Source organism: Dama dama, chromosome 23, assembly GCF_033118175.1.
Source record: "Dama dama isolate Ldn47 chromosome 23, ASM3311817v1, whole genome shotgun sequence".
Taxonomy (NCBI): Eukaryota; Metazoa; Chordata; class Mammalia; order Artiodactyla; family Cervidae; genus Dama; species Dama dama.
This window is the reverse complement of record NC_083703.1, coordinates 70064039-70077015: the sequence shown is the minus strand read 5'-3', so window position 1 is coordinate 70077015 and position 12977 is coordinate 70064039. Positions and strand designations below refer to the sequence as shown.

General features: G+C 45.0%; 1 protein-coding gene across 5 annotated transcripts in view; it reads left to right on the top strand.

Annotated features, from left to right (window-relative positions):
* Positions 1-12977, top strand: part of CHD6 (chromodomain helicase DNA binding protein 6) — a 193015-nt gene that overhangs the window by 122696 nt on the left and 57342 nt on the right. For all 5 annotated transcript variants that reach the window (XM_061127304.1, XM_061127305.1, XM_061127306.1 and 2 more), the window contains one exon: positions 6139-6334. In XM_061127304.1, the coding sequence (XP_060983287.1) occupies positions 6139-6334 (196 nt within the window). The remainder of the gene's footprint in view (positions 1-6138; positions 6335-12977) is intronic.

The following is a 12977-nucleotide window of genomic DNA, read 5'->3' as shown; positions in this document are numbered from 1 at the left end:
CACTCAGCTGGTTATTGCATAGGCTCGGTGTCTTGTCTTTCTGAGATTAATGATGATAGATTTTTATTTTTCATTCTTCCTACAGTGTCTGTTTCTTCAAGTCAAATTTTTTTCTTTTTGTTTGTTGATGTCTCTGTCTTTCATATTAGAATTCTGGGTTGGCTTTTTTATTTCTCCCTCTTTTCAGCGCTTTGAAGAACTATTCCATTGTGTTCTCACCCCCATGGTTTCTCATGAGTTTTGCATTCATTTAAGTAGCTGTTCCTCCATATATACTGTGTTTTTTTACTCTCCTAAGATTTTCTTTTTAATTTTCAGTTTGTGGCAGCTTGACTGTAATGTATGGATTTCATCCTCTGCAGAGTTCACTGACCTCCTTATATCCATAAACAGATCTTTCACCAAATTTAGGAAACTTTTGGTCAGTATTTCTTTGATTTCTTTTTTTTTCCTTTTGCACTATTTTTATGTTTCTCTGTGAGATTCCAATTACCTGTATATTTGACCCTTAAGTCCCTAGGCTCTGTTCTTTTTTTTTTTTCTTTTTCTTTTTCTAGTCCTTTTTCTCTCTTTCCTTTTGTTTTGAATTGTCTGTCTTCAAGTTCACTGACTCCTTTCGTCTGTCTTTTCCATCATGCTTATTATGCCATTGCTTTCTTTATATTAGAGATTATATTTTAGTTCTGAGATTTCCATTTGTTTCTTAGTGTGATGTTTTGTTTCTCTGCTCTTATTTCCTATCTTTATACTCATCGTGTACATGGTCTTCACTGAACATGATTATAAGAGCTGCTTTAAAGTTCTTGTCTGAGCATCAGAACATCTCAGGTTTGACATCTGTTGTCTGTTCCTTTGAGAATGGGTAGCGTTTCCCCTGGACATTGTGAACATTTTTGTTATGGAGATAGAGGATTCTGTTACATTGCTGTGAGGTGTTGATGGTTTTTATCTGGAGGCAGTTAAGTAGGTGAGTCTCAAAGTGCAAAGGCTGTTGGTGTCTGGCAGGTCTAGTCTCAGCTCAGACTGCTTTCAGCTTGCCCCAAGCATGTGTGCATCAGAGGTCAGCCAGACCCTTAGGCAGAGTTTATACCCAGAGTTTGGGGTTTGCCATCTCTGTCCCTTCTGGAGGTCCCTCTCACCCTCTGGCAGTCCTAGCTGCCCCAGACTGCTTTCCTTGGTGCCTCTGGCCAGAAAGACAGTAGCTTCTCATCAAGATTTGTAGCTGTCCTGCACCTTTGCCATGACTCCTGCTTCCCCCATGGCCAAAACCACAGATTCCTGTTGTTTCCCCAAAACTGCTTGCTTTCCTTAACTCTCAGGTAGGTTTTTCTGTTCACTTGTTCTGTTTCTGTATTTTGCCAGGGTCTTGCGGTTGTTTACTGGAGGTTTGGTGTGTTAGGAACTTGCCCCTGCACACCAGAAGCAAAGCTTCTGTGTTTCAGGTCAGAGGCTTTCCTCGGATATCTGGTTTGGCTGCCAGATGGTAGGCAGCATCCAGAGATTAGAAGCTCTGGGCATGTGGGCGAGCGTGTTGGCTACCTTACCCTCCATCTGTGAACACTGTCCATCTAGCTGGACCATTCATCCAGGAGCCTCCCGGGTCAGTGCTTTGGGATGCTTTTCTTCCTCTCTCCTGCCCAAAGGGTGGGAACTTAGTTGGACTTGGAACTGACTTTTGGGGAAGGGATGGAGAGAGGTAGGGAAGTCTCAATATCTCTTTCTTTCCTTCTTCCCTTTTTTAGTATAACACCTCTGCCTTTTACTGTGTGGTATTTCCTAGGTAGAGAAAGCTACAGATCTTTTTTCCCTCTCAAGGCTGAGGTGGGTGATCTGTAGGCTAGTAGATACTTCAGCAAATATTCAACTAGTTAGTTCTCTTATGTTTAGACTCTTTGTATCCCCACTTTCAGGGGTACCTAGTGCCACCAATGCCTGATCCCTTTGGATATTCTACCACGTTGAATTAGGTTATTTCTCACCTGGGATTCTGCTTTCTTTGAATCAGGTATCACTTGATTTATTTTCCAACTTCCAGAATTTTATTGTAGCTTCTTGTGTTCTGTCTATAGGTTTATTTGGGGGAGAGTATTATTATGCATTTAAAAAAAATCCCTGTACTTATCATTTTAAACATTTGAGGAGATAAAAGAGTTAAATGTATATGTTAATTCATAATCTTTAATTGAATTTCTTTGGTTTATTTTATTTTTTTACATTTTAGTCTTCAGTCCTTCTACAGTTTTGGTAAATGACATTAATGGGGTGGGGTCTAATTTAATTTATTTCCAAAGATGTCTGATTTTCTATTTACTAACTAGTTCATCTTTTCCCCATTTATATAAGACACTATCCATAAAACATACTGAGATATTATATATATTGGATATAATATGTAACCTTTCTATTCTTTTGATCAATATTTCTATTGCTTTGCAATATTATTATTTGCAATATTAATATTTACAAATTAATATTTTCAATATTATTGCAGATTAACTTCAGGCTTATTCTTTTTTAATGTATTTACTACTCCAGTCCTCACTACCAAAAAAGGTTATACATTTACATATCTGTATTTGTCAATGTATAGCTATATCCATTTGTTGAGATTTCGATCAGCTCTTACACATGTTGTAGGGTAGGACTGACATCTTTGCATCATTGGAGAACATGATATCCACTGCAGTCACTCAGGTCTTTTGTATACACTGTTGATTCAGTAAATATTTATAAGGAACCAGCCTTGTGCTGGGACCTCTGTAGGTGTTAGGGACTTGGTGACCAAACCAACACGACCCCTAGTGTCATGTTACCAAGTCCCACATATTTCTGTTTAGATTAGTTGTAAGAATTTTATATGTTTATGGCAGTCATGAATGGTTGTGTTTTGTTTGTTTTTTTTTTCCCCAGTCTTTATTTTTTCCAGCTGGGTTATTGCTGGGAGACGCGATTGTTCATTTCCCTTCAGGCCTTCTGAGGTCAGCATTTCCTGTTGTGCCAAAAACGTGTCTTTTCCCCCTTCCCTCCCTCCCAAACACACAGAGGTTTTCCAGAGTGCCACCTGCTTCTCGTTGATGTTTGACAGTGACTCAGAATTACCATTTGATGAACCACATCAACTCCTAGGGATTTCATTCAGAATGCAGTTGACACAGAGGGTTAACTGCTATGCCAGTGTTTGGTGTGGAAAATTTTATGATGTCTATAATTTCCTCATTCAGACTTACTAGCCCTCAAGATTTTCTTTGTTCCTGAGCCTCGTCACCACGCCAGCTGTCAGCTTGGTTTTGTTCCTGTTTAATTCTCTGCCATACTCGTATGGGATGCAGGCAAGAGCCAAAGGATCTGGCTCAGAAGTCAGGGGAGTGAGGACCAATTTAATTGAACCCTCAAATCACTGAATTTTTACTGCAGTTTTGTGTTCTTTGAACACACTCCCTCAAAACCGAGTAAGTGATAGAAATGAGAAGTAATGTTCCACTCATCCTGGACAATTACTAAAACTATGTTCTATCCTCTCTGGCCAAAACACTATCTAATTTTGTGGGAATTTTTTCCCTAGGTGATTGCTGAGCCATATCATCACTGTTTATTGGTTTCTCCACCTCCTTGATACAATGCTCGTTCCCTGCCTCACTCAGATCCTCGGGCATCTGGCTCCTGTCTGAGGCTTTAGGGGTGTCTTGTCAAAGAACATCGAGTCCTCTGTGCCTGCAGCAATAATTGTTCACACGTGTGACGGTGGGGCCCTGGCAGCCATTGTTTAATTGAATCTCAGTCCTGCCTTCTGACTCCGAGTACTGTGCTGCTTCCACTGCCCAGCACACCACATACGCATACACATACACATACACATACACATACACATACACATACACGTAGGAGCGACTCGGGGCAGGTCCTCAGGGCATCGGTTCACAGAGTCAGTGCCATGTCTGAGCTTCTGTTCTCACCTTCTGCCAGAGTTAACTGGTTTCCAGAGTCTCTGCTTTATCTTTAATTTTCTCTTCTAAGTTTTTAGGGAAATTTTTCTGCTGCATTGACATGTAGGGTACATTACGAAAGCCATATAGCAAACTGACTAAGAGGGTGGACTCTGAGTCAGCTGGATCTCACTTACCGGCTAGGTGGCTGAGCAAGTTATTTCGTTTGTGCGGGTCGTTTTGTCTTTTGGGGTGTCTTTTGGGGGTTTGTTTTTTGTTTGTTTGTAAAATGGGAAACTACCTCATGGGATTATTACAAGAGGCGAATATAAAGATGCATAGAGTGCATGTATCACGGCGCCTGGCGCCGAGCTTGACACTTCAGAGCGTGCTGTGAATATTGTTGCTGTGGCTGTTGTAAATAGTGATGATAATGTGTCTAATTGCTTCATACTTACGTAGAATTCAACTTACGACCCTTAGCTTCTAGCATAAGACAGAACCTCCTCAGTCTACCTTCATGACAATCCTGTACTGCGTTTTATTTATTTATTTGCTTCTATTGCCTCATGTATTATTCTTAAATTAATTGCATTAAAAAAGAAGAAAGGAAAAATCTGCACCTGTAATTCCAGATGGGGGTGCACTATAGCTTTGTGAAAGGAAGGCAGTTTTTTTGGACTTGGCTCTTTGCCTTGTATATTTCCCTTCTGAGCCTGAGTTGGCCTGGTTTCTCTCCCTGTATTTCCTTGGGTGATTTCTCATGTGGATTTTCCTCTTCCCGGGTGGCTCAGATGGTAAAGATTCTGCCAACAGTGCAGGACACCCAGGTCCGATCCCAGGGTTGGGAAGATCCCCTGGAGAAGGAAATGGCTACCCACTCCAGTATTCTTGTCTGGAGAATCCTGTGGACAGAGGAGCCTGGCAGGCTATAGTCCATGGGGGTCACAGGGTCAGATATGACTGGGTGACTGACATTTCACTTTCAAAGAAGGCAGGGTTATATCGCCAAATTTAGTTATCTAGAGCCACCCCCACCCAGAGCTGTCTTCCCCTAGAGGATCTATTCTTAGTCTCTTACTAGTCACTTATCTCAATTTTTAGCAATCCAGTTTCCCAGATTCTGGGCTACTGAGATTTTCATCAGGATTCATGTTCTTGGCTATGGTGGAGTCTAGGGTATCTTGATTCTTTTCTCACTTGGTTCCTATTACTTATACTTTACCAACCGGTTCTTATTTGTTGGTCAAAATTGGGCCCAGGGTAGCATCCTCATATTAATTTGTCCATTGTCAAGGGGTAAATAAGAAAAGATAAGACTCAGCAGCTACTCAGATTGGCACTGTTTTAATTCTGTGCTAACTGCATGATCTCCATCCTAAAGGTACCTTCTGTGTTGTTTGAAGGTGGTTCTAGGCTCCCAAAGCAATACTCCCTTACCTTCTCCTACACAATGCTGTCCACCTTTGTTTCTTAACTTTCCACACAGGTATGTGTCTTCTTAATAACTTTCAGTTTTACTTCCTCACTTTTATTTTCCTCTAAAAATTCTTCTGGCTTCTTTCCAACCTGACTCAGCTCAGAAACCTTTCTTGCAATTTCTCCCTATGTGCTTGGCAGCATACTGCCCAGAAGACCTTGGTTTCAGCTATAAACTTGGAGGCGTTGCTTTCTGTTTCTAGAGCCTCGAGGAACTGTTAGGATAGAAATGACCAACCAAGATGTAACAAGACGGCCTGTCCGTATGGTCTTCCTCCCATCGTCAGTCCATCCAAAAGCAGATAGAGCCTGATTGGAACTCTGATTCCATGCTACATGCTCAACTAAAAGATGGTTGAGGCTTTTATTTTTCTTTCCCGGTCTTATGATTAGATTCAGTGCAAGAAATTTGGGAAACACTGAGAGTAAATTTGCCCAGGCAGTGGGGATTGATATTTTGTTTACAGCTCCTCTAGTCCTCCGTAGTCTGTGGCTGGTTTTTTGTTTTGGTTTGGTTTCTGTTTGTTTTGAGAGGGGGGACATTTTGCAGCGTGGTTTCAGGTGTCTGCCCTGCTGCATACAGAGAGGGGGGGATTCCTTCTAGACTACTGACACTGGGTCCATATGTAGAAGTGAGGGGTGTAAGGCCGTTAGTCACCAGCTTCCTGCGTTGTTGCCTGTTCTCCACTGAAGTCATGATTAACGCCTGGGCTTTCGTTCGTTTGGGTCCCCTCAGATACACCTATGAGCGAATTGATGGGCGAGTACGGGGAAACCTGCGCCAGGCAGCCATCGACCGGTTCTGTAAGCCAGACTCAGACCGCTTTGTCTTTCTTCTGTGCACCCGAGCGGGAGGCCTGGGGATCAATCTCACAGCTGCCGATACCTGCATCATATTTGATTCAGACTGGAACCCACAAAATGACTTGCAGGTAACCATAGGATGATTGCTGTTTGCCTTAGCTGTCCCTGAATCTAAGAACTACACGACAGGGCCTGGCTTGGCTACAGAGAGAGTCTGCCATGCTCCATGCTACTGCTACAGCATTGGCCGGATGGCAGGCTCAGGGCCTCGGTCAGGGGGTACAACTAAGGAAGAAGTAAATGTGGAGCCTTCCCACTAATCAGAGTGGTTTTTTTTCTTTTACGATGAATCAAATGGTATTTCACAGTGGTAGCCTCCAAAATGTAGATTAGAACTACTCTTCATTGTTATTATCAGACATACAAAGAAAGATACTAAGCTTGAGTAATTTTCTAATTCTTGACATATGGATTGCTTCTGGCATTTTCACTCACTTTGGTTGTGAGGTAGCTGTATGTCGTTTACAGTACATGAAGATGACCCAGAGGTGTGGGAACGTTCCCTAGGGTGGCTGGGGTGACTGAAGCATCCTCATTAGTTCCTTTGCTCCCCACTTAATGTAGCACATTAGAGTTCAGTGTGTGCCAGTTAAGTATGAGTCCCCTACATACGAATGAGTTCATTTCCAAGAGTGCATTTTTAAGTCCGATTTGTTCGTAAGTCCAACAAAGTAACCACAGGCACCCAGCTAACACATTCAGCTTTATAGTACTGTGGTGCAATAGGTTTGTAATAACTTTTCACACAAATAATAGCTAATAAAAACAGGCACAAAAAATACAGGAAATATTTTTAATCTTATAGCGCAGTGCCTTGAAGAGTACAGTAGTACAGTACAACAACTGGCTTACAGGGGTTGGCATCGAGCGAACAGGCAAGAAGAATTACTGACTGGAGGCGGCAGAGGAGGTGGGAGATGGTGGAGCTGAAGGGTCGTCAGCAATAGGAGATGGAGGTCGACCTGCAGTTTCACTCACGCCTGACGTTGTTGGCACAGATTCTGGTTCCTTGCTGGAGCCAGATGCATGTTCGCATCTTTGAAAGTTCACCACCTGGAAGGTTCATCTCTAGGGGACTTAACTGTATTTGCAGATTTGTTAATTTTAACCAGACTGAATAATGTTTGGTTTTAAAAAAATGATTGGCTTTAAAAGACTATTGCAAGGATTGGAGTTAATGCATTTTAAAAGCAAATGTAGACAAACAAGAAAACGACAGAGCTGATCCTTCTGGTTCAGAATTCCTTATCAACCCTGTTTGAAAGTGAAAAAAAACGATGACGTTTTAACCAGATGACACAATAAGTCAGTCCAGAAGATTCTGACTCGTCGAGAAGACCCATTTTAGATCCTAGAGTTACGTCCGTTACCATTAACGACACGCTTCATCCCACGTGTGTATTGGCTCCTGGGATATCTGCTGATACTCAAGAGTGTGAGACCAGGGTGTGGTTCCCTGGTCACATCAGCACACGCAGAGTGGCGCTGAGTGTGTGGTGGGGAGAGCGGTGGGACCTCGGAGCCTTTTTCATGATACTGATAAGAGTGACTGATAAGAGAAGTTTGAAGGCTGCTGTTTCCCAAAACTGAGGGGGTGCTGCCAGGGAAGGGATGCTAAGGTGATGGGTATCTGGCTTCTTGCCTACCCACCACGTCACACAGAGTTACTCTGCTCTGTCTTTTTCATTTAACGAGTTTCCAAATAACATTTTATTGGAAGAAAGCAGTCTCCTAGTTGAAACAGCAGTGCTCTAAATTATCATGTTGGTGACAACTGGATAAAAGTCAGGGGAAAGAAATCATCGTAAAACAAATTTTGTGGCACATTGTTCAGCATCCAACTTGAAGAATCAGTGGCTGTGACCAGCTCACCATCAGGCCTTTCTGCTGGTGATTGGATGTTTGGGTCCAGGATGAGTTGCTGAACTTGCCTGGCAGGTCCAGTGATTACAACTTTGTGCTTTCAATGCAGGGGGCGCTAGTTCCATCCCTGGTGGGGAAACAAAGATCCCACAGCTGCGAGGCCCCCCCCCAAAAAAAAAAAAACAAGAGTTGCTAGATATAATGAATAACCAATTTTTAAAGGAGTTAACATACTCAACACCACGGTGCTAATAATCAGTAGAAACTAGCATTTGACAAGGTCAGCAGCAGGAACGTAATAGGGGGCTGGAGACTACTGCCTGTGGGCTAGCTGCCTGTTTTTAAAAATAGTTTTATTGGAATATAACCATACCCATTTGTGTCTGTATTATCTCTGGTTGCTTTCATGTTACAGTGGCAGAGTTGAGTATTGCAACAGGGCCCTCGTAGCCCAAAGCATCTGAAATATTTACTCTTATAGAAGATGTTTGCCAACCCTGAAGCAGATGGTTCCTTATAGTCGTAAGTTCTCGACAGCTGTGAAGTTCTGCGCTTCTTCACAGCGCTCACCTGGCAATGAGGCTTGGTACCTGGGCCAGTGATGGGTGGCCATTTGGAGGCTCTGTTAGCTGGGCATGCCTGAAGGACTTTCAGAAGGAAAATTAGAAGCATAGGGCTGGGATTTAGAGATCTGTCACGGCCAGAGGCATCGAGACATTGATGGTGCAGTGCCAAGAAATGGAATGAGCAAGAGTGAGAATGTCTAGGCCTGAAGGAGGTGGATCAGTCACCTCTGAGGTGATGGATGTGTCTGGTCAGATGGGGTGGGCAGGGCTCTCAGGGAGAAAGGTCTAGAGAGAAGGGAGCAGCTTCGGAATGGCTGTTGTTAGTGTCCACTGCTGGGGGAATTGCAAGAGACGAGTCAAGGAATTAGTGGGGATGTCCAGACTGAAGTTGGACTGTGTGAGGGTTTCACCTGCTGAGTCATCTGAACTTCCTCTAACACTCAGCCTCGGTAGAGAAACAAAGACCCTGAGCGCTCAGGTGATTCAGGCAGGCACTTGTCCAAGATCATGCAGAATCTGATCATGAATGACGGTGTCAATGAACAGCCCCAGGTCCACGTTAGAGTTAGAATTCCTCAACTTGTGGTCTCCCAGACTGGCTGCCTCTGGGATTATTTTTATTTACAGTTTTGTAACCAAGGGGGAACTCTCCTTTATTTTTGAGACATCTGATCAGACAAGGTAGAAATGAAAGAATTGGGATGCATAGAGTAATTTTAGGGCAGGGGACTGGGTCTGTGGTTATTGGTGGGCTATTCTGAGTTGCCCCCCAGAGATGGAGCAGGGTGTTCTAGGCTTGCCTGGTGTGGGGAGGGGAGTATGAGGTCTGAGACAATCCCCCCAAAAAACAATGCGCATTCAGCACAGTCTCCGCAGCATTTACACTTCACCCACATTCTGGGAATGTGATATAGAAGACAAAGTCTGGAGACTGGGGTGCCGAGACCAGCGTGTGGTTCACAGGACTGCAGATAAATCAGCTGTGAACATCAGTGAAATGCATTCCTGTCCCTAACAGAGCAGAAGACTCAACCTGACCGTTCCCTGATACTGAGCTTGTTAGCCAGTTACGTCACATTAACACAGTCGTTCACACATATGCCTGTATTCTGATATTTTATGTATACGAGTGAAAGCTTTCAGTCATCCGTAGTTCTTCATGGTTACTGAAGAGCCACAATTCCTACCCTGATTGAAGATGATCGTATTCTTCTTGGAAAATAGGTGTGGCATAGAACATTCCTCTACGAGTCAATTGGAGCACGTTCTACCCGATAAAAACGTCAGGACCATGAAAAGAGAGTCTGAATTATGAACATGGTCCTACCTTCTATGCTAGTGAAGTTTTAGCATAGCCCCAGAGGTCAAGTTCAAATGGTGAACTTGAGTGTTCACTGTGGTCTCAAACAGCCCGGACAGATCTGGTGTGATCCATGCTTGTCCGGAGTCGGGGCAGCGTGGGGAGGCAGGGACTGTGCTAGGACATTGCTTCTCGACTGATCCTAGGCAGACCCCCTCTGAGCCTCGACAAGGAAGCCGACCAGGGTGGGGGGAGCAGGGGTTGGGCTCAGCTGAAGTCAGCCCGAGTCCCCGAGGCAGGGCTGCAGACAAGCCAGCATCCACGGCCGGGAAACAGAGCTGCATTGTCTGAAAACGCAGCCCAAGTCAGAGCAGTGTTGCCTTTTCTGGTGCTTTTTCGTTAACGATTATTGAAAGTTCATTCATTCAGCCTTCTGATCTTTTTGCTGGGGCTTTCTGTGCTTTGGGGATTGAACTAGAGAAATATATATGTTTTAGGACTTGCTGGAGAAATATATATGTTTCAAAAAGCCAGCGCCACTCCAGCTCTGAGGGCACGTGCCACCCTCGCAGAGGCCTCACGGTAACAGTTGTAAGGTGACCCGGGTCCCGTCCTTCCTGTGGATAAGGCCCCGAAAGGGGGAACTCAGGAAGCCTGGGTGCAGGCATCCTGGCCGAGAGCACAAGCACAGGTGATGTGGCCTCTGCAGAGGGTTTGGAAGGGAGGAGGGAAGCCAGCCAGAGGAGCGAGGAGCTGACAGTCTGCTCTGAGAGGGGACAGGGGCTGGTCCCCGTGGCCGTTGCCTCTGCTGGCACCACCTCTTGATACTGATCGTGTGCCTGCCCGTGACTCGGAGGACTAAACTCCATCGAGTTTACTTTTCTTTGCTAGAAGAAAGGAAGACTTTGTGACTGCTCCATTATGTGGCCCAGGCGCTCAGTGACCATCTGTTGAATGCTGGGATGTGCCAGAATGTGCCGGCATGTTTAATGTGCCAAAGACACAGCAGTGAGCAAGACCCGTGGTGTGTGCTCTCTTGGAGCCTTCGTCTTAGTGGGGGAAGCAGACAGTAAACAGGGAAGAATAAGTCATATAGTCGCAGACAGCGATACACAGAAACAACACAGGATAAGAGGACGAGAATGGTGGGGTTGGGTGCCCTGATTTAGAGGGTAGCCTTGGAAGCCTTCTTCAAGAGGGTGATGTCTTAGGGGAGATCTGAATGGTGGGAGTGGGAATCTTAGGATACAAAATCAGTAGGAAGAATGTTCCAGACACAGGGGACAAGCTGTGTGGCCACTGAGAGTTGGGGGCGCACTGGCGGCGCCTGACACAGTGGAGGTGCTCACGGTAGGGCGTGGGTCCCCGGTAAAGTGAGTCCAGCTCCTGCACGGCCTCCCCTGCCCCACGCCTCAGTGCAGTCTCCGTCTCACTCCCTGCTCCTCTTTTCTGCGGCCCCAAAGCTCCCTTTTCCCCGGCCTTTGCTCGCCTCTCCTTCCTTCCTGTCCTCAGCCAGCTCTCGCCTGACCTAGGGACACGTTCAGGAGCACTCCACCCCAGGTCAGGCCCTGGGGAAGCAGAAGCGCACAGGGCTTTGGAACCACACAGTGGAAACACAGCGTGGTGAGCAGAGATACCTGCGCTCTTCCGCAGAGACGTTTCCATTGTCACAGAGAACATGCCTTTCCCCGAGGAGTAAGTCTGGAGCTGAAAATTGCAGATTCCAAAGTAGGCCTGCAGAGAAGATGGCTGAAGGGAGGCAGCTTCCTGGGGCCCTGGTTCATACTGCACTGAGAGCCCCTGAGTCCTCCTCTGATGAGTAGGTGGCCCGTGGACACAGACAACAGAAGTGCCAAGAGAAGTGTCAAACCACGGGGTTTGAGATGTAATACTTGTGTGTAGAACATGAACTGGCAGAGTATCCCAGCATGCTCACAGTGCTTGAGTTAGAGGGCACTCTGGGAAATTCTTTTAACCTCTCTGATGATGTAGATTTTCTTTAAGGTACAAGTAGTATTTTAAAGTATTTTTTAAAACATGCCTTTAAAATGTCATAGAGCTAATCATTTGAAGTAGTATAAGGGTCAAGAGAGGAATGAACAGCATGCCTGGTTCTTCATACCAACCTTTGAATTTTCATGTGATTGTAGAGACATGATATAAGGTTCTAGACTTGGACCTAACCACCATGAATTGAGGGCTGGAAGCAGTTGGAAATCTGAGACTCCCTCTGTCTTCCCATCACAGTCATTGGGATCTGTACCTATTTAAAATTTTTCTGACCATGACTACTTGTATCTCATATGTTTCTCGAAGGCTCTTGTATTAAAAAGTAGAGAACCACCTACGAGCTCTCAGATCATGCGGAGAGCACTGGAGCCCTGATTTCCCCTGGATGGAGGTTGTGGAGTGAAGGGGTTGCACCACTACCTGGGACAGGGGCCCTGACTCCAGCAGAGGTTCTGTGTTTATACCTTTGCTAATGTGTTGCGTTTGGACTTCATCTCAGTTGCTGGCTTAGTTCTGAATGTTTCTCTCTACCACGTTTTTGTGTGTGTGAGTTCTGATAAGAAAAATAAGGAGTATATGAGATTGGATTGTGAAATAACGATCTCTTAAATGGGACAGAACTCACCCTGTTATCTTCAGTAAGTCATCTTGGTAGAGCCTCTGTCTCCTCGTACCATTCAGCTACTTGTGACTGCGCCCCCTGCCCACCCCCACCCCCCTACCCCCCAGCAGAGGTGTGCTTTTCTCAATTGGCAACGAGTCCAAAGATAGATATCCCAGGACTAGTCAGGTAACTTCATGCTGACTGGAGAGTCCCAGGTTCCTCTGTCTCGCTGCTCCACCAGCCTCCATGAGTGTGGTTTACACACTCTTGGTTCCAGGATGGACATTTCAAACCCCGGGTAGGGAAAATAAGGAAGGAAGGCATGATGCTTTTTTCAGAAGAGCAGAACTTTTCCAGCTAGTCCGGGT